The sequence below is a fragment of the Meriones unguiculatus genome, chromosome 1 (assembly GCF_030254825.1).
Source record: "Meriones unguiculatus strain TT.TT164.6M chromosome 1, Bangor_MerUng_6.1, whole genome shotgun sequence".
Lineage (NCBI taxonomy): Eukaryota > Metazoa > Chordata > Mammalia > Rodentia > Muridae > Meriones > Meriones unguiculatus.
In genome coordinates, this window is record NC_083349.1 from 179740699 (window position 1) to 179768616 (window position 27918).

General features: G+C 52.1%; 1 protein-coding gene across 3 annotated transcripts; it reads left to right on the forward strand.

Moving 5' to 3' along the window:
• Usp2 (ubiquitin specific peptidase 2) lies at positions 1–27887 on the forward strand. 3 transcript variants are annotated; one of them, XM_021636904.2, is made up of 12 exons: positions 1–140; positions 7932–8785; positions 21740–21790; positions 22647–22770; positions 23581–23692; positions 23784–23983; positions 24167–24270; positions 24357–24437; positions 24541–24619; positions 24786–24893; positions 25273–25393; positions 25962–27887. In XM_021636904.2, exons 2-12 carry the CDS (start codon positions 7973–7975, stop codon positions 26047–26049), a joined length of 1881 nt encoding a protein of 626 aa, XP_021492579.1. In that variant the 5' UTR covers positions 1–140; positions 7932–7972; the 3' UTR covers positions 26050–27887. The 3 variants fall into 3 exon arrangements, with proteins under 3 accessions (XP_021492579.1, XP_060228227.1, XP_021492581.1); XM_060372244.1 differs by lacking the exon at positions 1–140 and adding an exon at positions 5068–5222; XM_021636906.2 differs by lacking the exons at positions 1–140; positions 7932–8785 and adding an exon at positions 17567–17963.
• The last annotated feature ends 31 nt before the right edge of the window (positions 27888–27918 follow it).

Genomic DNA, 27918 nt, shown 5'->3' on the forward strand with positions numbered 1-27918 from the left:
AGGCGGGCAGGCACCGAGCGAGGCCAGGGAGCCCTCTGCGTCAGCCACTGCTCGCTGCGCCGCGCCAGTACCAGCCAGGACTCATCCGCAGCTCCATGCTCGTGCCCGGTTCGACTCGTCCATCCTCCGAGAAGAGGCAGGTACGTGCCACCTGTCGCAGATCGGGGAAGGGAAAAGCCAGGGTCGGTGCCAGCCTTGGAGGCTCGGAAAGTAGGGTGTCAAGGACAGCCTGGGCAGTCTGGACATGAGAAATGTAGGGCGAAGGCCAGCTGTGTGGGGGAACTCCAGTTGTGGTGCCAGTGTGTGAGAGGGGCTGCCAGCTGACAGTTCAGGGTGCCAGGAAGAGCCATCTGTGCGCTGATCAATGTGTTCTGGGGAAACACTGTAACCACGGGTACACTCTCCGCTCCCCGCGTGGTGTGGTGGCCTGAGAATGACGCCCAGACCCTGACACCCCCTCTCCCCACGTGTGCGTGCAACTACCTCCTTCCCTGTTGTTACACCTCCTGGGGATGTCTCTGATCAGTTTTCCAAAGCGGGGGGTGGGGGCGAAGAGGGCTTAGGGGGGAGCCTTCAGTTAAACGGAAGGGAAAAAATTTTTCCACCAATCCCAAATCAGAAAGAGGCAACTTTGAAATTCTCACCAATCCCAAAGCAAAAGCAGCTTTGCTGTGTTCCCTGACATGCAGTTTGTCCAGGGGAGTCCTGGACAACCGATCCTAGCTCTTCTGAGGAGCGAGAACTCCTAGCTCTTGACCCCAGAGCCTCTGAGAATGAGGTTGAGTTGAAGATCTCTGAAGGGACTTCCTGTCTTCCCAAACACAGGCACACACACACACAAAACAACAGGCATGGAAACTGGCGGATGGGCTGGGGTGGGGGTGTCCCCTACTCTTTGATTCTGTAGATGCATGCCACTCTGGAATGAGGATTGGAATGAGGGCGTCCTCTAAAGTGCATCATAGGACCCAGTCTGAGTCAGTACCCCGTGCTGAGACAGGGTGGAGGCACCAGCCCCAGGGCCTTCCAGTCTCCAGGGAGAGAAGAAGACTCATCTTGGGAGCAGACAGGTGCACCAAGGCCAGAGAGGCCCTCCTCTAATGACCCTGTCCAGCCTGACTTTGCTGCCCTTTGCTGCCCGGGGAACCCTGAGCCCTCCAACAGGTACACTGGAACAGCCCCTCGGGAGCCAAGCACTACTCCTGGCAGCACTGGGAAGCCGCAACTTGCTATTTTTTTTCTGAGCAATGGGGAAAGGAGCCCAAGAAGGTTTGGCCTGTTGGCTTGGGAAGGTGGCAAGATTTGTCTACCCTTTCCATTTTGGGGATGTAGACCAGTTTCAGAAAACCACATGGCTAGTCTCTGGCATCAGCAATCCCTTGAGGGGCAGCCTGAGGCCTTTTCTTCTAGGGAGGGTCACCTTCTAGGAAAAGGTTGCCCGCTGCTGCTAACAGCAGTGATTAGAAAAGTGAAAATAGTCAGTAAGATTGTCATTTATTGAATTCTTGCCACGTGCGAGGAAACTTAAAACTATTATGTTATCCTCATCACTGTGAGGCATACCATAATCACAACTGTTATTATTGCTCATGTTTTTTTTTGTTTGGTTGGTTGGTTGGCTGGTTGGTTGGTTTTAATTTTTCAAGACAGAGTTTCAGTTTCTCTGTGTAGCCCTGTCTGCTTCATGGACCAGGCTGACCCTGAACTCAGAGATCCACCTGCCTCTTTCTCCCAAGTGCTGGGATTAAAGACAGGTGCCACCACGCTGACTCTATTATTCATGTTTTACAAATTACATAGCTAAGATACTTAAGCACCCTCAAAAGCTATCTTGGATCCAATAAGGGGAAGAATAGGAATTCAGGAAGAAAGAAAGAAAGAAAGAAAGAAAGAAAGAAAGAAAGAAAGAAAGAAAGAAAGAAAGAAAGAAGACTGGACTGAAACCTGAGTGCTGAGGGCTCTCTCTGTCCTGGGGGTAGCTCTTCCCTATCTCAAAATTCCAGCAGTTGGACTAGCTAGCAGTTTGGCCTCTTCCCGTACGCTCACTCTGTGACTGACAGCTCTACAGAATCCACCTTCTCCATGTTTGGGACTCAAATTCAGCCCCAGCCCTCTATCCTATTCCCCCTTGATCATTCCCATTGTTTTATTTCCATATACCCCCTCCAGGATCCTGGCTAGTTCTCGGCCACCACCCGGCCACTACCCGGCCCCTGGGCATCGGGTGGAAGGTGGGCTTGTCACTGCCCCTTTAATTCTCCTGGGGCTTGGAATGCAAGTGAGTTGCCATCTCTGCGAGGTCAGATAAGATACTATATATATCTAGCTAGCGTAACCTGAGCTCCGGATTACCCAGCCCCAGCCAGACTCCAGCTTCTGGACTCCACACTGCAGTCCCTTCCCTGCTGGGAAAGAAGCCCCCAGGCCCCATCCAGTACCCTCCATACACAGGTCAGTGACTCTCTCTTTGGTATCTGAGCTTCAGGGACTGTTGAGTGACCCAAGTAAGCCCTGAGTGAGTTTGGAGGAGCATTCCAGAGGCCACCCACTGGGCCGGGTGAGTGATGTAACCAAGCCCAAGTGCTCATCAAGATATGGGGACAGAGGACAGCCGAAGCCTTAAAGGAGAGGGAGAGAGACAGGACTCCCTCCAGAGCAGGGGGCACTAGGAGGGTACTTGAGTATAGCAGGTGGGAAAGAGAATTGAAAGGTATCTCTGTTTCCAGAAAGCCTGTTTCTTTGCCTTTTCTTAAAGCTATCCATCCTTCCCAACCCCAAATAAAAAAAAAAAAAAAAAACACCCTATATTGATGCCTCTTGGGCCCACCCACTTCTTCTCCACAAGTCAGGAGCTTGTCTTAATCTCTTTACTCTCTGATCTCTTCACCTAACCTCCTCATGTCCCCTCCCCTCCCCAAGTTTTGGGCGCCTCCTAAGAGCAAGAGAAATGGAGACTGGTACAAATTCCTTTGTTCAGTTCCCTCAAAGGTGAGGGGATTCTGTGAAAGAGTGGGTGGGTTTCCGTGAACCAGCCTCTAACAGAGAGCGGTGCCGACAACAGGTCAAGGGGGTCAGGCTGGGGCCTCGAGGGGCCTGAGAGGAGCCAATAGTATAACACATAAAATGTACGCCATCCCCATCCTCTGGCCATTTTTCCCACATCTGCCAAGGGTGGACACTTGTGGTCAGAGAGTGTAGCGAGGATCCAGGAAGCCAAGAGGAAGGGTCATAGGTATGACAGGGCCCTCTCTCACCTCTCTTACTCCTCAGGTCAGCACATTCTGATGAGGTTAGCAAGCAGCTTTGGGAAGCTCTGAGGTCACCATTATGGAGGTTCCCAAGCACCTTGTGAGACCAACTGGGACTCCCCGCTGACCCGCCCTGAACATCTGGACAGGAGGAAAAAGGGACTTAGTGCTATTTGGGGTGTGTCCATGAAGTGTGTCTAGTGGGGTGTGGAAGGAAAGTCCAGGCAAAGCTACAGATGTGGATAGGCCTTTGCTCGGAAAGGTGAGCACATCTGGAATCTGCTGAGATGTGAGGCATCACCCTTCCTCTGCCTCCAGGGCCAGGAGTGCCTGGGATTCTTGAGGCTTAAGCCCCTCCCCTAGCTGGGCTGGTTGGGGAGCCCTTCACGTGAGCTACAGGAAATGACAGTGGCTGATGACAGTGACTTGATGCCAGGAGGTAGGCTGCCACGGGGAACAGGGTTCGTTTCAACCCCTGACTCACCTAGTGCGGGTACCATGGGGAGTGGGCTAAGCAGCAGCCTGGAGAAGGAGGCTCAGGGACATATCCGCAATCAGGTTGAGGCCCAGGAGCCTGTGCCAGGGTAGATGCCAGTACCAGGGAACACATGGAGCTTGGCACAGCAGATGAAATAGAGGCCTCTCTCTCCATCTCGCGGCCGATCAGTATTGTGCTGCAGCTCAGGTTGCACCAGGCTTCACTTTCATTCAGCTACAGTGGAAAATCCAGGGGCTTCTGCAAGGAGTCATCTCTCCTGGCCGGATTCCTGGACATCTGCGTCCTGGAGGGGTCCTTGCTGGACTCCACAGGCCCACCATCCTGCTCCAGGGACTTGAGCGTGACTGTAGTGGACAGAGCACAGGCCCCACCCAGCTCCAACCCTACAGCAGCCTGCCTTCGGGAGGTGATCCACATTACTCGCAGAATTTCTCCCTTAATCTGCAGGTAGACCTGTCGATAGCATCCACTGCTTAAAGCTGCTGGGAGGAAAGAGGCACTTAGCCCAAGTCAGTGTGGTTTTAAAGGTTAAGACCCGTTAAGACCAGAAATATGAACGGTAAGAACTTCATTTGAAAGTTTCACTATTAGGTGGGTGTGGTAGCTCATACTTATAATCCCAGCACTTGGGGCATGAGGCAAGATAGAAAGTTTGGGGCCAGCCTAGGCTATAAAGTAAGACTTGTCAAAAAAAAAAAAAAAAAAAAAAAAAAAAAAAAAAAAACCAAACACTATTTAACTTTCTTGTGCATTTAGAAATATGGATGTCCTTTTCGTTTTAATTTAATGCAAACAATATAACCTTGGCAATTATGTTTGTAAGCCTGAGTTTACATATCTGAGAAAGTTCAAGCTTGCATCTGCTCTGAGACTTTTGGGACTCTATGTTTGAGCCGGAAAGGCTAGGGAGGGTCAGATGTACGTGGTATGGGCTGCCTGGCAGTTAAAGACAGAAGCTGCATTTAAGGTCCTTGGTGAGTCTGGTGTCTGGTCTATGGGAGTGTGGGAAACTGCCAGCCTGCCACATTCAGGGGTAAACTTTACAAAAATGATGGAACATCTCAGAGAGGAAGGGAGGTATCAAAAACATCTCCGTAAAAATGGCATGAGGAAGAAGCATGGGTAGGGACTACCGCAGGTTGTCCAAGGTGGCAGGCACCCTGGAGAGGCACAGCCAGGAGCCACATGCCTGAACTTGCCAGTTCTGGATAAACAATGAAAGGAGCCAGGCAGCAGGGGCCCCACACTGGACAGGGAGGAGTATGGGGGATCCCAGCCAATAGGCCGGCCTCCCACTGCCCCATGAAAGAGCCATTCAGTCCCAGTCGTTCCTGTGGCAACGGGGAGACTCGAAGCCATGTGAGTGCTGCCCTTCCTGTCCCTGTCTTGCGAAGCAAGGCCACAGCCAGATTCCCCAACCGAGGCTCTCGCCCGACTGTGGTGCATTCAGTAGCTTCCAGGGACAGCAGGACCAGGTAACGCCAAGAGAGACCACCTTAAACTGTCTCCTCACCTATAAGGTGCTGGTACTTTTCTCCAGGAAGAGTAGGGTTTAGTGGAGGGGAGAGAGATGTGCCAGGTTTCAACTCCAAAAAGGAACCTCCTAGCCCTGGGATCTGTGAGGCAGACATGAGTGCTGCCAGTTTCCAGGGGCTGGGATGGAGTAGCTGGTGGTACTGAGGGGAGAGGAGAGGCTGCCAGATTGGAGCAGACAAGAGAGCTGGGATTGGGGACCGCTGTGGGATTGGGGACCCCTCCCCAGGGTTCTATGAGCTACAAGATGGGACTCCAGGTGCAGGATTTCACAGCACGCTGTCTGTCCCTGTTGCTGTATCTTGTTTGGCCTGGGCACTTGTGCGTCATTCTCCGGGCTAAGAGAGGTCACAGGCTTGAGGCAGTGCCCACAGAATACCGATTCACCAAGAGCCTCAGTCTGGGAGAAGGGAGGGAGAGCCGTGGGGAGGAGCCATGAGCTCATACCCTGAGGGTAGGGGCCCATCTGATTGGCTACCGGGCGTCTCTTAGCCCAGCTCAGGAGACCTGGAGTCTCTTTGACTTTGAATTATTGATGGAGTTCTCCAAAGTGAAACAGAGCAGGTCAGGGCCCCTGCCCCCACTCCTAGGCCTCTGTTTGTTTCCCCACAGTGATTTCCCTCTGTTGCTACTTCAGATCCTCTCCCACTTACTATTTCCCAGAGCTGAGTTGAAGTTGCACCAGACAAGGAAACATAGTAGACAAAGAAGTATATACCCCAAAGAGTATTGGGGTCCCCTGGGCCAGGCAAGAAAATGGGCAGCCTTTCTGGTTGCCAGCCAGGACTGAAAATTACTGGAGGTCTCTGGCACAGTTAAGGAACGCTGTCCTGTGGCCACCCGCTCGCCTTCTATCTCTGCTTCTTTCCCAAGCCTTGAGTGGCTTGAGTTTCTGCAACCTTCATGCCAAGCTCTCAGCATTTGGGGCTTGGCACGAACTCCTCTCTGCCCTAGTGAGCTGGGCTGCTGGCCTAGGCAAGCTGTGGGCTGCTTAAGACAGTTTCTGCTGAATGGCTAGATGTCTACTCACTGGCCACTTAACTCACCAGGGGATGGTAAGGGGAAGCCTGGCGCCCAGGCTGAGGTTAAGCCAGCCCGGCCAGGAGATGGACAGCCCTGCCATTATTATAGATTACAAAGGGAGGAGCCGGGCTGCCTGGCTGGGCTAGCTAGGAGAGGAGATAATAGCCAGTCATTGTTAAGCGCTTTCACGTGTTATTATCTCACTTATTCTCCACAACAACCCTGAGAGATAGGAACCCTGATAATTAGTATGTGAGGAAATGGGGGGGGGGGGGCAGAAAGAGGTTAAGTAACTAATGTAATTTTGCTCAGCCTGTCTGTCGCAGCAGGAGTCAAAACCAACCCTTGGGACGACCCACATTCAAACCCCCAAACTTGCACGGTGAAAAGAGAGAGCTGACTCCCACAAGTTGTCCTCTGACTTTCATAGATATCATGAACACACACACACACACACACAAGAGGGATTTTAAGAATCATATGCCACTCTGAGAGTCCTGGCTAGGTCTCTCTCCCCCTCACCACCCTAACCCCCTCCCCCCACTTAAGAGTCCCTGAAGAAAGCCTAACCCCTGCCTTGCTCCTTTCTCCAAATCATCTTCCCCACAGAGGGGGGATTCTAGGAGTCTCCAGAACATCCTAACTCTGATGAGGAATGGTAAAAGCAAGGCTGAGGTGAAAGGGTGCTGGGCCACGACCTGAGTTCCAATCCTGACTCTAGATAGCATGTGAATTTGGGTAAAGAAGCATCACTGCTCCTGTCTGTACAATAGAGAGGTTAAAAACAATTGCATACCTCTAGAGCTATTCAGCCTCCACCTTCAATGATTAATCTGCAAAAATCTTGGAAGTCTGGGAATGTCTGCAGTACATGACCTTGACTCTATGGGGCGCCACAAGTCAAGTAACACCAGGATCAGTTTAGCACCTGCTTTGGTATGGAAACCTCCCAGGAGGCCATAGGTCCACTTAGATGACAAGGCCAAACTCAGGGAAGGGATAGATAGGTTCTACCTCACCAGAGTCCCCCTTGCTGTGTGAGCAAGCAGCAGGTGCCTGCGTCCAAGGAAGAACACAAAGGTAGGTCTGCAGACCAGAGTCCAGCCCTTCTGCCGGACGCTCCCTCACCACCTCCCTCAACTTCCCCTCCCGAGGCCCTGTTTTCCTCACGGTCTTCATGACATTTCCAGGGGAAGGAATCTGATACCTGAAGTAGTACTGCTTGCCAAAGGTAGAGAAGCAGTTAGGACTCAAAATGCTCATTGTCCCCAGTCTGTGACACTGAGGGTGGTGGGCCCCCACCAGCTCTGAAGCTTCTGCCAAGACTTACAAGAAGACCCACATGGTATTCAGCTGGAGTCTCTGACACAGGTGGCTGGAGAACTGGAGGGGCTGGGCCTCTTGCTGATTCTTCCTGTGTGTGTGTGGCAGGGGCAGGGGGAGGGGTACACACAAGCCATGTACTTACCTGTTTGAGTGTGTGTTGAAGCTAGCCTGCCTCTGGTAAACAGGCCCTAAGTGGCCCCTGTTGGGCTCTAAGGCCCTGGCTCACCTACCATAAAGAGCCAGCCCAGAGTGGGCCTGGTACCTCGCAGGGCCCTTTGACAACTGCTCTCTTTGTCTTTCAGCCCATGAGGCTCCCAGTACCCACTGAGTGCCACCCTGAAGGATGTCCCAGCTCTCCTCCACCCTGAAGCGCTATACAGAATCGTCCCGCTACACAGATGCCCCTTATGCCAAATCAGGCTATGGCACCTACACCCCCTCCTCCTATGGGGCCAACCTGGCTGCCTCCTTCCTGGAGAAGGAAAAACTTGGTTTCAAGCCTGTCTCCCCCACCAACTTCCTCCCAAGGCCCCGCACCTATGGCCCCTCCTCCATCCTGGACTATGACAGGGGCCGCCCCATGCTGAGACCTGACATCATTGGGGGTAGTAAGCGGTCTGAGAGCCAGACCCGTGGTAATGAAAGGCCTTCAGGCAGTGGACTCAACGGAGGCAGTGGATTCCCTTATGGAGTGACCAGCAACTCCCTCAGCTACCTGACCATGAATGCCCGAGACCAGGGGTCAACCCTGAACCAGAAGAAATCGAACAGCCAATCAGATCTGGCCCGGGATTTCTCCAGCCTCCGGACGTCAGATAGCTACAGGACCTCAGATGGCTACCGGACCTCAGAAGGCTACCGGATAGATCCCGGGAACCTGGGCCGCAGCCCCATGCTGGCCCGCACACGGAAGGAGCTCTGTGCCCTGCAGGGCCTCTACCAAGCAGCCAGCCGCTCTGAGTACCTGACAGACTACCTGGAGAACTATGGTCGCAAGGGCAGTGCCCCACAGGTGCTCACGCAAGCCCCTCCCTCCCGAGTCCCTGAAGTCCTCAGTCCTACCTACCGACCAAGTGGCCGCTACACACTGTGGGAAAAGAGCAAGGGCCAGGCCTCTGGGCCCAGCCGCTCCAGTTCTCCAGGGCGAGATACCATGGTGAGTCTACTCTTGGGGATCTGGTGACGGGCTGGGGAGACAGCCCGCATTAGAAAGAGCCAGGCTAGGAACCTAACTGATGGTTGATGGCAGCACTAGTGAATGCAAGCAGTGGGGGCTTGTCCCGTGGCTGGTGGCCCCAGGGCCCCGAGCTGAGGGGAAGGGCTGACCCATGCCCCAAAGACCTGCACACTTAGGGGAATGGTCCAAAGATGCTCTAGGATGTTCAGACACCCTTATCTTTGCAATGCTCTTCTCACCCTGTGCTCTCCCAGCCAGTGTTAGGGTCCCCTTTAGGCTCTGCTGCTTTCAGGGCCGGATGCCAGAGTGGTAGTGACCACCATGCTCCCTGTGCGAAGAGAGCCATCCTCCCACTCCATCCCTGCTCTGGATGTTTCTCCTCCTGTCCGGGCATGAGATAGGAGTAGGGGGACCCTCCCCCTAATGCTGGCAGGTTCAGAACCCAGGGCATCTGGATAGTAGGATTTGTATCTTTGCAGAAAATAGTGTAGAGTCTTTTGTCTAGGGATAGAGATGATCTAATACCGAAGTGCTCCAGCCTGCCTGGACTGGAATGAGGGGAGAGGCTTCGCTGGAGATAGACCAAGGGTTGGCATGGTCTTCCTTGTTTGCATCCAGTCCCTGAACACACCTCCCAGTGGCAAGGACTACAATCTGCCTTTCCTGTAGTTATTGGTGTGTCCATTAGGTGGCGCGCTCTCGGAGCTTTAAAATGATCCAATCTCTACCTCCCTGCCCCAGTGCCTCTGGCAACTCAGAGCTCAGCTGACCTGCTGCTGATTGCATGGATGGATGGATGGATGGATGGATGGATGGATGGATGGATGGATGAATAGATTGGAAGGGGTGCCGGGGGAGGAGAGGGGTGGGTGGGTGGATGGATGGGTGAGTGGATAAATGGGCCGAAGAACACATAGGTGGGCAAGCATGTTGGCAAGAGGACTGGCCGCTGTGTTCTCTGCTTCCTTATGTACCCCTCCTCATATGCCCTTTGTAAAGGAACGCTATGCCGCAGCAGGAAATAGTGCTTTAGAGGGCTTGTTCAGGACCAGGGGCCACAGTTGGGTCATAGACTAAGGCGTATCCTGACGAAAAGCTTTGGAACAACTTCGATAGTATTACTTAAAGTGTTTTGATCTCGCCGGGGCACCTGGGAAGTAGCATGAGATGCAAAAGCTGTGTCTCCCAGGACATTCAGACCCTAACAGTCAGGGTTGGCTACAGGCATGAGCATGGGGTAGGGTCCACTCAGAACATGTCTAGTGTTGTTCATAGGGGTGAGGGGCAATGAAAATGCTCCTCTCGGTGGTCTGAGCCTCTGCTGACTCCTTTGTTCAGAAGAAAGGCACTTCTTGTATATGCATGCTTTTTTGTGGGGTCTGTCGGCAGCCTGCATCAGAATCACCTGTGGGCTTAACAGTGAGTTCACCAGGCCCTCGGAAGCAAACGCTCTTGGGACAGCACCTTAAAATCTGCCCCAACACACGTTCTTTGGGTTGTCTAAACACGCCGAGGCTGAAGCCTTCTTGGCCAAAGGCTACACTACAGACCCCCATCATCTGCTAACCTGCCCAGGATCCAATGGCAATCTGTCATCTTCCCCACAGCCTACACACGACTCATCCTGGATTCTGCTTCCCCTTTCCCACCACTTCTCCTGGGGACACCTGTCCCTACCTTACTCCAGGGCCAGAGAGAATTGTTTTCAGAAAGGACCTTAAAGGGCAGCACATGCCGTGAGCAAACTCGATCACTGGCACCGCCATCCCTCCCACCTAGAAGCAAGGCACATCACTGTTAGGTGGTCGAGAATGGCCTAAGGCTGAGCTAGCATTTCATCCTGAGTCCCACTAGGTACAATACCCCCCACCGGGGAGAAGGTCTCCCCGGCCTAAGGCCTCTACACAACCTCAGCACTCCTGTGCTCAATCCTAGGAGCTGATTGTATCCTAAGAGAGTGAGACTGACTGTTTTGGTGCCTTGAAATCTGCCCCATCACAAGCACTTCAGTAATCTCTGTTCTCCAGGGATGGCTTCTTTTTAGAACAAAGTGTGGCTTCTTTTCACAGTTTTCTGCTTTCTAGCTCTGTCCTCTGCACCTAGCACTGAGTTCTCTGCACCTCACACCTGGTTTTCTCAGGCAGTTTCCTTAACCTCTAAACTTGTTTGCTCTTCTGTATAATGAAAGCGCTCGTAGTTTCTACTTCATAAATTACCATGAAAGAGCCTGACACATAGTAGGGGCTCAGTAAAGGTCAGTGGTCTTTGCACCTGACCAGGTGCTTTAGGAGACAAGAAGTGTTCAGCCTGCCTTCAGCTCACTTCGGGAAATCCATTCTAGCGCAATTTACAGTAGGAGGCAGGCCTGAGTGTTTTGTCATTAGCCGTAGGAAAAGAAGAGGTCATCTGAGGCTGAGGCAGGATGCCCATGACCTCTGAGAGGCATGGTCTGACCTTTTAACCTTGGAGAGCTATCAGCTCAGATGTATTTCCTCCTCTATAAAAGTGAGCAATGGCACCTGCCCTGCCCACTTCACAGGGCTGCCACAAGGCTCAAAGCAAACAATGAATGCGGAGGCATCTCAATCCAGTAAAACAGTAACGGCCGACCTGAACTTGGACCTTCACAAGCTCCACTGAGCATAAGTGAAGGACTGGCAGGGGGAGGAGCGTAAGCACCACCAACATGCTGGTGGCTGAGGGTACGGCTTAGCCCTGAGACTCTGAGGGTCTCCCCTGAGGCTCCGCTTTCACTAAAAATGCAGGTGGATGAGCCAGGAGCCATCAAGGTGTTTCACTATCCCAGCGAGGAGTGCAAGCCAGCCCAGGTGGCTCAGCCCTGCAGAAAGCCTAGAGCCAGAGGGTGCCAACCCAGTCGATTCCCCCTCCGCCCCACCTCCTCTGTTCCCCAGGGCCTATGGAAGGACAAGCTGTTCCGACTGAGCACTGCCAGGCTTGTGCTTTAACCCTACAATCCCTCCTAATCCTCCTATGATCCACCCCCCAGCTGCTCCCTGGCCAGCCCTGGCAAGCTGCCTGCTGGCCTCAGGCCTTGTGTTGGCCCCTCCCAGGCCTCACCTCCTCTCCCTAAGGAAAGCCAGGGATTGGCCCAGGGCCCTTCCAAGCACAGTCAGCAGGCTAGATACCTGCCTCCTCCACACAGAGGCAGGGACTGAGGCCTAGGTCTGGCCCAGGCTGTTCTCTGGCACACACAATCTTATGTATCCTTCCCCTCTGCTCAGGGAAACTGTTTCTAGAAGTGATGGAATCCCAGGCTCTGGGTCCTGTTTGCCACTGGGGTTGCTGACTCATCTTCTGAAGCCTTGGGTTCCAGCTGTTCAGTGACAGGGAGATTACATAAAGCAGGGTCATGTGATCCACCTCTCGGGTGGGACTCTGGACTTGAATGGTGCCCCGAGGTGAGAACAAGTGGAGGGTGGCAGTGACTGCCTGAGAATTCCAAGACAGAAAGGGGACCTTCCTTTCCTGACCCCTGCCTTCCTACCCTGTTAACTCAGCCCCACTGGTCTGTACCTCTGCTGTCTCGTTTGTCCAGCTAGGCCACCTGAGAACCTTGCCCACTGCACCCCAGCCAAACTTCCCGTGGGCTTCAGTCGGTGCTAAGGTCACTCAGAGGAGACTTTAAGTGAGAGTCCTCATGGCTAGGTCCTAGCTACTGAAGAGGAAGGGCAGCGGGTCTGGGCATGACTGTTAGAATCAGTGTAGTGCTCATCCCATGAAGCATTTCTCCTTTGATGTCCAGAACCCTTCATCCATCCTGTCTCCCCATCAACTACCCCTACACACACACATCCCCACATATATACTTCCGGACGTCACCGTAAGTTAATACAGTGCTGGGGTGGGGCAAAGCAACACAAGTTAATCCGAGCCTAGCAAAATGTTCCCTGCCCCTGGGGGACCTGCTCCACTGACCATATCAGAAACAAACCTATTCAGAGCTCAGAGCTGCACACGTGGGCCCTTGTTCCCCCTTACCTCAATGGATACATAAAACTACCACCCGAGACAGAGCTATAAGCAAGAGAAGGAAGTGTGTATGGGCTTCTAGCTGGTTCAGGCCAGATTTCCTGGGACCTGAAGGAGCAAAGAACATTTGACCTGTGGGGGTTTAATTCCTACAAGGAAGTGGGGCTTCCTACAGCTGATGGGAAGAGTAAACTGTAAACTAACCCTCCTCCCCAAAGTACACTGTGGGCTGGAAGCCCACAAAACCCTCCCCAAAACTCCGAGCCTCTGCCTTTTCAGTCAGTCATGCCAGCAATCTGTTTCTGTGACAACGACAGACACTTACTAGTATGCAGGCCACTGGCCTCGAAACATCTTCCTGAGCCTGAGCACAAAGCTGCCCACTGGGATCTCAGAGCAGCAGGATGGTTTCAGCCCCTGCCCTTGCAGAGCTAACCCTGAGGGAGGTAAAGAAAATGCCCTCTCCTACAGCACAGGCAGCCTCAGAAAAAGGGTGGCCTTGGGCTGCAGGACTCAGCCTAGCCTACATGGCTCTGGAGATGTCAACTCAGGAGCCATGGAGCCTCAGCAAGATTCAGACCCCACAGGGCTATACTAGCTCCTTTTGATCCAGCCCACTTCAGGAAATGGCCCTGAAGAAAAAGGGTCTCACAGGAATTTGGCTAGCTGAGAAAAGACGCCATAGATCTCTGTTGGCTGCATTTGGCAGCAGTCAGACCTGCCGGACAAGACTGGACGCTGTGTGAATCTGTTTCTCTCACCCTAGATTTCTCAAAATACTCCCATGCAACAGCTCTCCCCATCTGTCCCTCCCTGCTACCAGAAACACCCACACCTCCCCGGCAACCTCCTGCATCCCAGGAAAGAGGGGAGAGCATGCTGGCATGATGCCAAGGTGGGAGTGCACATGCAATTAAGTCTAAGTCACCGGCACAGAAGCCAGGCTACACTGGGTGAGCACTCTTGGACAGCACCCTCCCCACAGCACACTTGCTTGGCATGTAAAACCGGACGCACCCCTTCCCCTGGAGAATAGCTGCACCTTGCAGGATTCCCAGCAGAGCTTGGTCTGGCCCTCTTCATTAGGAAAGACCTCATTAAGGAACCTCAAACCCTGCCCTAGAGGAGGTTCCAGAGTGCTGGAGCAACCAAGACAAGCCACACAGCATCCGAGACCATTTGCAAGTTTTGCAGTTATAAAACAAGGTTAAACACATATTCAGATAAACTAACAGCGTGCAAATTGAGGGAATGAAGTAATGGGTGTTTAGGACTGAGTGGAATTAATTAGGGAAGGCTTCATAGAAGGCTCAAGGTTGCTGTTTTGCTTGTGGTAGTTCTGGGGTTCAAGTTCAAGGTGTAACACTACCACTGGAGTTGTGTCTCCCCCAAAACCAAGCATTTTTAGGGTCCAAGGGATCAAGCCCAGAGCCTTCCATCTGCTCGGGGAACTGGCCTGGATGTTTTGTAAGACAAGGTCTTATTCTGTAACACATCCTGGCTTCAAATTTATAATCCTCCTGCTGCTGCCTTGCAAGTGCTAACCACCACACCAGGTTTTGAGTAGAATTTCCAAGTAGGCAGAGAAAAGAAGGAACATCCTCGAATTTCTTAGTATTTGTTAAAAGTGTGAGTTTGGCTGTACGACAAGTCTGGGTTCAGGCCCTACGTATTGATTAGCTTTGCAGTCCCAGCAGAACACTGACCCCTCTGGGCCGTAAGGTCCTTCACCTATAATTGAGAAGTTAACGTTTCCTGCTGTGATTATGGAAATTAACATAGCCTAGTAGATAGCCATATAGGTAAGGATGCCCTTGAACTTCTCATCTTGTGGAATTACATATATGTAAGTTTCTGCAGTGCTGAGGATTGGATCTAGGGTTTTGTGCATGCTAGGCAAACACTCTAGCAACCACACTGCATCCCAGCAGGAGTGTTTTTATTCCATTCGCTTATTGTGTGTGGGCATACCCTTGCCTCAGTACATGGGAGGAAGGCAGAGCATAACTTGCCAAATCCGTTTCTTTCCTTCCGTTGCATGGAACCTAGAGAGTTCAGACTTGGGCTGATAGGCTTGGTAGTCATCACCTATACCAGAGGAGCCATCCTACCAGCCCTCAAGTGTTTCATTCTGTTTTGTTTTAAATATTTATTTATTATGTATACAATGTTCTGTCTGCATGTACACCTGCATGCCAGAAGAGGACACCAGATCTCATTATAGATGGTTGGGAGCCGCCATGTGGTTGCTGGGAATTGAACTCAGGATCTCTGGAAAAGCAGCCAGTGGTCTTAATCTCTGAGCCATCTCTCCAGCCCAATTGGTTGTTGTTGTTTTTTTAATGTTTTCTGTCTACATATATAATTATAATAATAATGGATTCATTACGATGTTCTCATACATGCATCTAATGTGTTTTGATCATCCCATCGTTCCCCCATCACCCTCTCATTCCCCTCCCACTTCTGCTGACGCCCTTCTTCCTTCTACTCTGCCCCAGTTATGGTGACCCGATGAATTTCCTCGGAGCTGCTTACAGGAACATAGATAAGAGGTTATTTACAGGCATGAGCACCATCGGTGGCTACACTGCTGGAGAAATGTTAAGACAAGGTCTTGCTATGCAGCCCAAGCTGGTCTCAAGCTGGGAATGCCCCTGCCTCAGCCTTCTGAGTGCTAGGATTATGGGAGCACCATGCTCAGCTAGTTCTGGCTTTTTCTTTTTCTTTACTTTTGTTGTTGCTGTTGTGCTGTTGTTGGTTGGTTGGTTGGGTTTTTGGTTTATCAAGAGAGAATTTCTCTGAGTAGCTCTGGATGTCCTGAAATTCTCTTTAGATCAGGCTGTCCTCAATTTCAGAGATCCACCTGCCTTTGCCTCCCGGGTGCTAGGATTAAAGGTGTGTGCCGGCATGCCATCACCACCACCTGCCTTCTGCTTCTTAAAAAAAGAAAAAGAGAAAAAGAAATAACCCAAGCGTGGTGATGCTTGCCTTTAAATCCCTGCAGTCAGGGGGCAGAGGCAGGGGGATGAGGCTACATAGCAAGCCCCTGGCCACTCAGGGCTACATAGTTAGACCCTGTCTTAAAATAAAATTATTGTATTTATTTACTTTGTGTAGGGGTCAGAGGACAACTTGTGAACAGGGTTTCCTGTTTTACCATGTCAGTAGTCCTGGCAATCAAACTCAGGTAGTCAATCTTGGAAGGAAGCGTGTTTGCCCACTGGGCCGTCTGTCCATCTCTGGTCCTGTTAAGAGCAGAACAGGAGCAAGGTCATTGGTGGCAGGGATCAGAGAAACACGAGGGTGGTGATAATGGAAAGAGGCTACGGACAGACAGCTTTACAGCCTCCTGGACCACGTGCAAGATGCTCTAGTTATCTCACAGCTGTGACCAAATGTGAGCCTTGATGCTCCCAGTGTGGGACCTGCCCCCTGGAAAAGGGTGTAGCTGCAAAGACGGAAGCTTGAAGAAAAAAAAAAAAAAAGGCTGTTGTAGTGTGCGTCCAGGGTCCAGGTTGGGTCAAAGTCTGAAGATCATGCCTCCAGCCGTGACTGCCCTCAATGCCCAGTGGCTCCTGTTCCCTCCTCCTCCCGCCATCTCTGTTGAGGACATGACTGCGAGAGACTGTCCGTGCTCTCCTATTTGCACCAAATTTCTATTTTGTGGGTAGCCTAAGGTACAGCCCACACATGCATCTCGAACGCAATCCCCACGCGTCTTTGGTCGTGTGCGCGGTACGCGTGCGCATGTGGGGATGAGCATGCCAGGAGGAACAGAAGCAGCCCACAGATGAGTAACAGCGCACACTGCTGCCTCCGAGTATTTTTAAACGCTAAAAATACTGGCTAAAAATAGCCTGCAAGCTCCCAACGAGATACTTTCTCCCGGCAGATTCCTGCGCTTCCCTGTTTAGGTGAGGGGACAGAGCATCAGAAACAAACCCCTCTCCCTAGACCCTTTGCCTTTAAGCATTGTCCACGTGGGAGCCAGAGACCACCCCCACACAGGACCACCCCCACACAGGACCACCCCAACACACAAGACGAGCGCCTTTCCTCCCATCCTCTTACAAAAAGCTAAATTTGAGATTCTAGAAGAGATGGAATTGGGTTATTTGTTAGGAGGGTCCAGAAAATGTTCTTTTCCTGGAGCCAGAAGGGCCAGTGACCTATTGTACCTGATAAAAATGGGCGCCGCCTCTCTCGATAATGGGATAAGCTAGGGCTAGAGGAGTGGAGCTTCAGCCCCTGAGGCGGTTGGAAAGCTTTCCGAGGCAGGGTTCCTCAGACCCCTGCAGATCTCGAGAATGCTGGACGTCTGGAAGACCTAGGTTCCCGCATGGCTGATGAAAAGTGTGTGCGCCAGTGCATTCTGCCCTGAAAAACAGTGAGCTGTCCCTAGGATTTCAAAAGGGTCCGCAACCCTCAAGCTCCCAATTGTCTTCTTCCCGGACGGAGGCACTCCAGGTTGACGGACACTTGATCCTAAGGGGCCATCTCCCAAAGACCCCAAAGATTTGTTTGTGGAGTCCCAACACCTAGGCCAGCCAGGGACAGCGCGCCCTCGCTTTGCCACAGGAGGGTTCCCGCCTCTCTGTGGCGGGAGGGGCGGAGGGGGCCGGAGAGGGGTGTCGAGGCTCTGGGCGGGCCCTGCGACCTCGCCGGCGTCCGCGTGCCGGCTACTGGGACAGGGCGGGGCGGAGGCGGGGCGGGGCGTGGTCCCGGCCCCGGCCCCGCCCCGGCGCTGACGTCGCAGGGCTGGAAGCTCCGCGGGTCAGCCAGTCCGCCGGAGCGCGAGCGCCGGGCCCGGTCGGTTGGCTGCGCGCGGTGGGGAGGTTGAGGCGGAGGAGAGCGCGCTGGGCCGCGCAGTAGCGGTTATTGCCCCGCGTCGCCGACGGGATCTTGTGGGATCTCCGCCGGCTTCGGTGTCCGGGTTGTGGCACGGCGCGGGGACGCCCCGTAACCCCTTGGCCAGCCGCTCCGGGTTTGGGGCATAGCCCACCGCCCGCTCCGCAGCATGCGTACCTCCTACACCGTGACCCTGCCCGAAGAGCCCCCCGCCGCCCCCTTTCCCGCCCTCGCCAAGGAGCTGCGGCCTCGCTCCCCTCTGTCCCCGTCCCTGCTGCTCTCTACCTTCGTGGGGCTTCTGCTCAACAAAGCCAAGGTACGCGGGCCCTTTTCTGGTACCTCCCACGCTGAAGGTCTGGGGTCCTGCTTGCTCCGGGGATCAACCCCAGCCCACCATGAGTCTCTGAGCCCCGGGATGTTCCTTCCCAGCTCTCCTCTTTTCCAAGGGTCTCCTGGCAAGGGATGCCCCCTTCCCTAGGCTTACCCTAGACCCCCTCCCCTGTTGATATTCAAGCCCCTGAGGCCCACTGACCCTCCTCCCTGGATGACCCGGGCACCTGGTGGCTCCTGGCCGCTTAATTCCAGTCACCTATACCAGGTGCAGGCGAGAGTAACCTTGACTAGGGCTGGTGTGTGACTATAGGGAGCAGGCAGCATGCTGGACTTGGGGTAGACTCCTCCAAGACCAAACTCCAACAAGGAAGGTGGATCAAAGGGAGTGCCTCCCCTTCTGTGTTCCCAAATGGGCTCTCTCCTAGGGGGTCAGTTGCCAAGGCGCTTTGACCCTGTGAAGGGCAGAGGTTGCAGACAGGTGAGAGAATGATCCCTCTCTTCCTGGCCTTTTTCAGTTGTGCGCAGTGGGCAGCAGATTCCTTGATTAAAGCAGCTCCCAGAGTAGTTCTGGGACTAAGGCTGGGCACTGTCCATTTGGGAAAGAGAAGGGGCCTGAGCTTGACAGGTCTTATGTAACAGGCACCAGCTCTCGTGTTGGCAGTGCGTGCCCTGCCCCGTGCCAGGGCTACACCGGGCTCCCTGCTTGCAGCCAGGACACATGGCTGACCCTCACCATGCAGATAAAGCAAGAATGCCCCTCAGCTGGGGTCTCCAGTGTGAAGTCACAATCTCAGCCCACCTTTCTTACAGGCCCATCCCCAGATGCCAACCCTCATTACCCAGTGACAGGCTGTTTGAGCCCCCGCTCCTGCCCTGGCAGAGGAGTGCTGTTTACTATGGAGGTGGCATCTGCTCTCTAGAACAGTACTTGCTACTGAGTCAAAGCTAGGTTTGCTGATGGCTGAGTGTAAGGAGGTGCCGGATCCAAACTTTCTCAACTCTGCGCACGGGTCCCAGGCAAACAGCCAGGATGGGTTCCTTGTGCTGTCATTGTGAGAGGCTGGCTGTACCGGGTTTCTGTCCCACCTTTTTGGTCCTAGCCTCTTTCCCTGCCAGCCTCGAGGTAGGATTGTTTGCCCTGTGAGAAAGGTCACTCCTGGGACATTTTGTTCCTCTCTGGAATGGAAAGTGCTGACTTTCCCTGGAGCTCCTGATTTCCTATTCATGGCTGAAGAATATCTGGCCTGGCCTAGAGCAGCCCTGCTCTCCCATCCACTCCCACCCCCAAGCCCCGCAACCCCCACCTTCTACACAGAGCACTAAAAACCTGGCCAGTGGGGTCAGGCATGGTGGTGAATGCCTATAATCTCATCCCTTGGAAGGTAGAGGCATCCGGCCCACATAGTGAATTTCAGACTAACCAGGGCTATATAGTGAGACCCCACACATAGTGAATTTCAGACTAACCAGGGCTATATAGTGAGACCCCGTGTCTAAGAAAGGAAAAAAGAAATTGCCAAGTGTTTTTGGAGTTTAGGAAATTTTAAGTGAAAACATGTCTCCCTACACACACGCACACAAATGAGAGGGCTCTAATGGTGATTTAGAGGAGCCTCTCCCTTCTCCCTACCCTCAAGCCAATAGGAGCATTGGGGCCAGAATGCTAACCAGGGAGGACAGAATACGCGTCCCACCTTCCAGCTGCCCAGTCAGACTAGAAACAGGAGGGCCTCTGTGGACTGGTGACTCCAGCCTCCCTTTCCCCGCCCTCACTAGTACTGGGAGATAAGTGCCTCAGCTGAGAGCCCGCCTTGGTGGATGTGGACATGGTCACCGGTGGTAGGATGCTTTCTGTCTCTCCAGCCTGTTGAGACCGATGTCGTCCCAGGCACAGGGGGTAAGGACTAGTGAAGAGCTACCGAAACCAGGTGTGAGTGGGCATCGCGTGTGGGCACACCTCAGTGGGTGCCTCCAAGCGGGCAGCATGAAGATTGCTGCCCTGCTTTCTTGCTGGGCTCTGGGGAAGAGGGAGTCTTTTAGCACTCCATCCAAAGCCCCAATAACATCTTTGTCCCCAGGGACTGTCTCTGGGGGAGCCCGCTTACAGGGCCCACCACGGTTGTCAGGAAGGCAGAATGCACATTTTGCCACGACCAGGGGCTGAACCCAAGATCTTTAACAAATGTTGGTCAGGCCCTCTACCGCTGAACTGTGACACCCAGTAGTGGGATTCACATTTTCTTTGGGGCCACATATGGTTCGCACTGCAGGCCAGGGTCATGGGGGACCCGACTTGCTGCCAGCAAGCTTTTCTTCCAGTCGAAGGAAGAAAAGCATACCCCTTCTCGGTATGCTTTCTCCTCTACCTGCTGGAGTTGGAGCTGAAAACTGACCGGGGGAGGTCCTCTTACTGGTGGGATGGGCCTGACACTTCTTGAGAAAAGCCCTCCCTCGACCTGCCTCCTCCCCACCCCCCCTTCAAGCTGACAGTCTCCTGGGCTTTGAGCCGCTGACGGCCTCATAGGCTGTCAGCACATGGCATGCGTAATTTTAGCTGAGTTATTTCAGGCTCCTGTTCTGATCAGGGTTGAGCTGGCCCCACGCATGCTCCAGCCAGTGTTGCTCCAGAGTTGCCTGCTCCCAGGCCCCTTCCTAAGAGAGGGGAATGCCAACGAATCCACAAACTCATCCTCTGTTGCTTTAACCCTTTGAGCCTGAAGGCTTCCTGATAACCAAGAGGTGTGCCCAGGATTAGCTAAGAGACCTTGACAAATAACACTCAGAGCCTGCAATCTCACACCTGTTCTCTCTCCAGCCCCCTCACCAGCCTCCACAGTAGAGACGAGTGGCACCTTTAGCCAGGTGCTTCCTCAGCTTGGTGCCAGTGGCCAGTCCCGGTGTTGAAACCTGAGGCCGGCAGGGAGGATCTTCCCGCCTTGGCTCAGCCCTTAGAAGCTGAGTTCAGCTGGAAAGAATTCCACCTGTCTCTGGCAATTCAGAATGGCAGGCAGCTTTAGTTTTTCCCAGCTGAGGATTGAAGCGCAGAGTGGTTCGTCATTGAACCTTCTCAACCCCTTACAGCGCCAGTTATGACAGCTCCTTTATATATTGAACATCTAGTACAAATACAGGTCCTTTGAAATAGTACCTGGACTTGAGATATGAAACCTTTTTTTTTTTTTTTTTTTTTTTTTGTCATTTCATATAGCTCAGGCTAGCCTTTGGGTTCAACTATGTATGTACTGGAATCCACTGGCCTTGAATTCTTAATTCTCCTGCCTCCACTTCCCAAGTGCTGGGACTGCAGGCATTCGTCACCACGCCCGACCTGGACTTTCGTTTTCTTTCAACAAGGAACTGACTGTATTTCCAGATTTATGAATCCCCAGCCCCTAGTTCTAATCCCTGGTTGCCACTGTAGCAGAGAAAGAATATAGAGAAGCCAAGTGTAATCCCAAACTCATACCTGCAATCCCAGCACTCAGGAGGCTGAGGCAGGAGGATTACCACAAGTTCACTAGGCTAGCTACTGAGCCCCTGTCTCAAAATAACAAAAGATGGGGAAATACATTTTAAAAGCCCTGAAGAATAGTTTGTGAGTTGAAAATAGGCATTTCTCCATCCTCTTTTCTTCAAGACTCATAGAGCATGGCTGAAAATAGAACACTCCAGCCGTGAGAGGAAGCGTGTTGAATGAGAGCTAGCACAGTCCCAGGCTCTGTGCCTCATCCTCATATGTCATATGTTCTCTGCTTACAGAATTCAAAGAGTGCCCAGGGTCTGGCCGGTCTTCGAAACCTTGGGAACACAGTAAGTTACTCCCAACTCACTCTTTTCCTTCTGAGGCTCCCCCACACTCTCCTGACTGGGATAATCCCATAGAGTCTCCTCCGGGCTTTAGCTAACTTCCTATCCCATATAGGCAATTGGGAAGGGCACGGGCCCTTCCTGGCTGGTGTTTCAGTGAATTGCTGAGCTCTGTCTCACCCTCCCCCAGCAGGAAGCAGTGCTAAAAGGAAGTTGCCCTTGTCACTGCCAGCTTGCTGCTCTCCTGGACCTTCCTCCTGGTTCCCATCATTTCCACCCACTCCTGACCAATGTGCCCCACCCTTTTGTACACCTCAATAGGAAATAACCAATTATATGGCTTTTCCCATAGTGGGGACTTGCCTCATACCTCCCTGCCTTCACTCAGAAAACAGGAACCTGGAGCTGACAGTTCAGTTTTGGGTAGATGAAACAGAAGCTTAGTTGTGATAGAGGTACAGGGTAAGGGTCTTCACTCCACCACAGTGTTAGTCAGCTTTCCCTATGATAAATGCATGAGAGAAAGCAACTTAAAAAGACGGTAAGTTTATTGGGCTCAGCTTGGGAGGTTTTAGTTCACGGCTTGCTTACTGGCTCTGTTGGTTTGGGCTTGTGACAAGGCAGACATGTGTAGCAAAGCAAAGCCATTCAACTTGTGGGCAGGGTGCTAGAGAGAGAAAAGAAGAGATTGGGGAATTGCAGGCCTCTTCAGGGCAAGCCCCCATACCTGAAGGCCTCCCACTCTGCCTCATGTCTTTAAGCTGCTACCACATGCTAATAGTGCCATTAGCTGAGAATACATGGCTTATGAAAACCCTAGAACTGTGCACGCCCACTAATTGCCAGATGATCTTTTTAGTGCTTCATGAACTCAATTCTTCAGTGCCTGAGCAACACCCGAGAGTTGAGAGATTACTGCCTCCAGAGGCTGTACATGCGGGACCTCGGCCACACCAGCAGCGCGCACACAGCCCTCATGGAAGGTGAGCAGCTCCGTGTGGGCGTGGTTCTGCTCCACCAGGCTGGGCTGACCATGGTGTTGTGGACACACCCCCAACCCTCTCTCTGGTTTTCTTTCTTTGCCTGTTCTTGGCTGGGACTCGACTTTCAGACTCTGTTGTTTGAGACACAACCTTGCTGTGTAACCCTGATTGGAGCCGTGCTCATAACTCTCCTGTTGCAGCTTCCCAGGTGTTGGGATTACAGGTGTACAGTGTCATGCCTGACTCCAGTTTCAGTGTGCCATCTTGTTGGTTGGTTGGTTGATCCTGGGGCTGCTTGGTTGGTTGTCCTGGTTTTTGTTTGTTTGTTGAGACAGAGCTTCATGTAGCCCAACCTGGCCTTGAGCGCCTGATCCTCCTACCTTAACTTGGGATCACAGGTGTGCACTATAAAAAAGTGCTTACTGCTTTTTCAGAGGACCAGAGTTTGGTTCCCAGAATGCACGTCAGACAGCTTACAACAACCTGTAACTTCAGGGGATCTAGCACTCTCTCTGACCTCCTTGGCAACTTACAAGCATGCACATATAACCTACACACATACACACTTTAAAATAAAATCACTTTTTAAAAAAGAAAATATCTCATCTGGTCAGTGCTAGTGCACGCCTTTAGTTCCAGAACTCAGGGAGGCAGAGGCAGGTGGATCTCTGAGTTCTAGGCCAACTTGGTCTACAGAGCCAGTTCCAGGACAGCCAAGGCTACACAAAGGAACCCTATCTTGAAAAAAAAAGAAAGAAAGATAAATGTCTCACCCGTGCCCCACCCTCTCGCTGATCACTCTTCCAACAGAGTTTGCAAAACTAATCCAGACCATATGGACATCATCCCCCAATGATGTGGTGAGCCCATCTGAGTTCAAGACCCAGATTCAGAGATATGCTCCACGCTTCGTTGGCTATAAGTAAGGGCTGGCATGCGTGGCCTCCCCAAAGGGGGTGGCAGCACAAACAGGGTCTTGGTAGGTGCCGGTCACTCACTTGCCTTGGGTTCAGTCAGCAGGATGCTCAGGAATTCCTTCGCTTCCTCCTGGATGGCCTCCACAATGAGGTGAACCGGGTGACAGTGAGGCCTTTAAGCCTACCAGGGTTGAGCTCTGACCCAGCTGTCTTCCTGTCTGTGGTCCCCAGTGACGATGAAAAAGGGCGACAAATGTGGAGGAAGTATCTTGAGAGGGAAGACAGTCGGATTGGGGGTAAGTAAATAGACAAGAAAATGCCTGCTTTGGCTGTTACCTGCTTTTGCTTAAGAACACCAGGGGTCATTTTTCCTGGGAACCCTGTCTCTACCTGTGGCCCTCAAAACTAAGGGAAGAGTGGGTGGGAAAAGGAAGACAAGCATTCAGTGCGTTCCTCACGCCCTGGCTTTCTCTCCCCAGATCTCTTTGTAGGGCAGCTAAAGAGCTCCCTAACGTGCACTGACTGTGGCTACTGCTCCACAGTCTTCGATCCCTTCTGGGACCTCTCATTGCCCATTGCAAAGGTACGCCCTGCTGTAAGCCCGGGGTCAGCTTCCCTCTTGGGGCGTTGCAAGGTTGTGGCCGTGACCTGGACCTTTTTTCTCTGCAGAGAGGTTATCCTGAGGTGACGTTAATGGACTGTATGAGGCTCTTCACCAAAGAGGACGTGTTGGATGGGGATGAGAAGCCAGTAAGTCACTCCTCAGTGACCGGACAGCCACCTTCATAGTGTGCGGTTGTTTCACTGCCTCAGGCCCAGAGTTCTTTCTAGCCCCTTTGACTTTGTCTTTCAGACATGCTGCCGCTGCCGAGCCAGAAAACGATGTATAAAGAAGTTCTCTGTCCAGAGGTTCCCAAAGATCTTGGTGCTCCGTATCCTTAACCCCCAGGGTGGGGACCTGACTTTTTTGGGGGGAACCAAAAAGGGAGGGGAGCAGAGTAGGGAAAAAGCAGAATAGACATTCTTGCTTCCTGAAAAGACCTGCGTCTCCCAAGGACTCCCTTCCTGCTTTCTGTCCTTGACTTCTGGCTATCACAGACCTGAAGCGGTTCTCAGAATCCAGGATACGAACCAGCAAGCTCACAACATTTGTGAATTTCCCACTAAGAGACCTGGACTTGAGAGAATTTGCTTCAGAAAACACCAGTGAGTACCCTTCAGCAGGAGGGAAGAGGGAAGGTGAGAGGCAAAGTGGCAGGAAGCTGGCCAAGTAGGAAAGCGGGAAGTAAGGATTGGTGAGGGAGAGCAGCAGGTGAAGGTGATGATGGCCTGAGGTTGGTCCCCCAAACCCACACAAAAGTGAGAATTAACTCCTTTATGTTGTCCCTCTGTCCTACACACATACACACACACATACACACACACACACACACACAAAATGAGTAAATTAAATTTTAAAGTTTTGTTTTTTAAGTAGAATTTGTTTTTTGAGGGGGAAAAAAAGGTTGGGGAATAAAAGGGAGGAAGGGAAGGAACGTGGGAACAGGAACACCTCCAGGGTTTGACACCTGTGTTCCCTCCTCAGACCATGCTGTTTACAACCTTTATGCTGTGTCCAATCACTCCGGAACCACCATGGGAGGCCATTATACAGCCTACTGCCGAAGTCCGGTAACGGGCGAATGGCACACTTTTAATGACTCCAGGTGAGATGGGATCCAGGCGGGCCCCCCCGGATAGCAAACACCTCACAGAGCTTCCATCCTGAATGGACAGAAAGCTGGGGCCCAAAGCTACATCATATACAGTTCTGTGCTGTCCTGTCTTTGGCTGTCAAGAATGGGTACGGTAGCACACAACTGTAACTAAACACCTGAGAGGTGATGGCAGGAGGGTCAGGAGTTCAAGGTCATCCTCAGCTACTTAGCAAGTTTAGGTTATATGAAACCCTGTCTCAGAAAAAGGGTAGCACTGAACAAACGGCTTGGTGGTTAGGAGCTCTTACCACTATTTTGGAGAACAGGAGTTCATTGCCATTGGCCACCTTGGACACCTGCATGTGTGTGTTCAAGTTCTCCTATTTAAAAATAATAAAACCTCTCAAGGACAGAGGCAGAGGTTAACTTGACATAGAAGTTAGATACTTCCTCAGCCTCAGCCACTGGGCCCTGTGTTGTCCTGTCCCTCCCTGTGCCCCATGCCCCCACCCCCTTTTCCCTGCCCCCCCTCCCACCTTCCTTGACAGGCTCTGACTTTTCCCTGATCTTTCCACAGTGTCACACCCATGCCGTCCAGCCAAGTGCGCACCAGCGACGCCTATTTGCTCTTCTATGAACTAGCCAGTCCACCCTCCCGTATGTAGCACTGAGGAGCTACAGCCCTTCCCTCTTCCCTGTGGTGGCCCCACGTCCTAAGTTTTTAAAAAATTCAGAAAAAAAAAAAAAAAAAACACCACAAAAAAAACCAACAACAAAGTCCTGACAAGTAAGAGAAAAATAAAAGTAAAATAAAGCTGCCGAGCAGAAGTTGATAACAGCCTGGTCAGGGTCTGGAGCAAGGAGGCAGGAGCCCCTGAGCCACGGCCTGTCGGGAGCGACGGACTGATGTAGAGACAGAGTCAGCAGTGTTCCTCGGCTCCTCGGCTTCTCTTGTTTGCATTTTTAAGCCTGTGGTTTTTTGTTGTTGTTGTTGTTGTTTTTGTTTTTGTTTTTTTTTTTGTTTTTTTTTTTTTTTCCTGTGTGTAATAACAACTGTGGGGAGAAGATCGTCAGTCCACCTGCTGCCCCGGCCAGCTCCACGCCTTCTGGGAGGACAGCGCCATCTGGAGCCTGCTGGTAGCATCGCTGCTGGATGGAGCTAGGGAGGAGCCTGCTCAGAGTCCCCCTTAACCCCACCCCAACCCTGGACCTGCTCACCAGTCCAGAGAGGAAACACCCATGAGCCAAGAGCCCTCTTAACGCTGCTAAATCCAAGGGTACAGATGAGGGGGACATCTTTGAAAAAAGCTGGTTTGGGTTTTCAAACGCCCAAGGGTTTTGTTTTTGTTTTTTTGTTTTTGTTTTGTTTGTTTGTTTAAATTAACTGTAACGAATGTATTCTGACTGGAGATGCCGTCCTTCACACCTCTTCACAGCTGGGACATTGGGCTGGGCCTCTGTTTTTGTTTTTGTTGTTGGGGTTTTTGTTCTCTCTCTCTTTTACTTCTCCAAATACAACTTTTCTAATGCTAGCCCCCTGTGGTGCTAGGTGGGTGTTGGCCAGGCCCTCACGTAGTCACAGTAGACCTGGGATCTAAAGTTTTCTGTTTTGAAAGGTTTCCTTTTTTTTTTTTTCTTTCTTTCCCTTTTTTTTTTTTTTTTTTTTTAATATTTTGGATGGAATCTAGTTGCCTCCAAGAATTGTGCCTTATAGCATTTGGGGACCAGGGGGTAACTTCCCCTTCCTAAGAAATCCCTCAGCTGCTGCCCTTTATCCCCGTGCCATGTTGAAAGCCAGGTGGGGAAACGGAGTCCTGCCCTTAGCCCCTGGCTTGTTGTACATTGCAGTGGTGAAGAGGGGGATGGGTAAAGGATATTTCTTAAGATAGTGTAACAAGTTCTTCCTGCTGCCCTATTACCCACCCGAGTCTACTCCTCAGCTGTTTGAAGGACAGCACAGGCCCCTTGTCCCGGTAGCTCCCTTTAATTTATTCATTTCTTGCCCTTATCCCCAAGCTTCCTGCCACCTGTCCCCTCAGAGTCTTTAGACAAAGGCCCTCTGGACTGAGCTTCTCAGGGACACCCATGCCACCCTTTACCCCCTCTTGGTATCAGTCTTTGGTCCTACCCTGGAAGCCTGAGCCTAGATGTATGGGAATGTCTTGTATGATTGCCTCAGGCTTGATTTCGCCCTGACATTAGACAAAACTCCATGTTGTCCCAAGAGCCAAGCTGTTCATCACTAAGGCATTTTGCACTGTGCATTTTGCACACCCCACAGGTGGGCCAGGCTTAGGCCCTCAGAACCTGGAGAGCTTGAGTGTTCCCAGGACGAGGCACCCGAGAAAGACAACCTGAGTTTACCTGGCCTGATACCCTTCTCTAGGGAAGACCTGTGAACCTGAGCCCAAGGGCTGGTGTCCACTTGTTTACTGTGTAAGCAAGAGTAGAGAGTCTGATGTACAGCGGAGCCTTGTACTGAATAAATAGCTTTGAGAAAGAAGCTGCTGGCGTGACAGTCTTGATTTGGGAGG

Excerpts from the sequence above, each read along its gene's own strand:
- Usp2 (XM_021636904.2), top strand. The coding sequence starts at position 7,973 with ATGTCCCAGCTCTCCTCCACCCTGAAGCGCTATACAGAATCGTCCCGC. Across the intron at positions 24,620-24,785 it reads CCCAAAGATCTTGGTGCTCC|ACCTGAAGCGGTTCTCAGAA; the intron begins GTATCCTTAACC and ends TGGCTATCACAG. Across the intron at positions 24,894-25,272 it reads ATTTGCTTCAGAAAACACCA|ACCATGCTGTTTACAACCTT; the intron begins GTGAGTACCCTT and ends TTCCCTCCTCAG.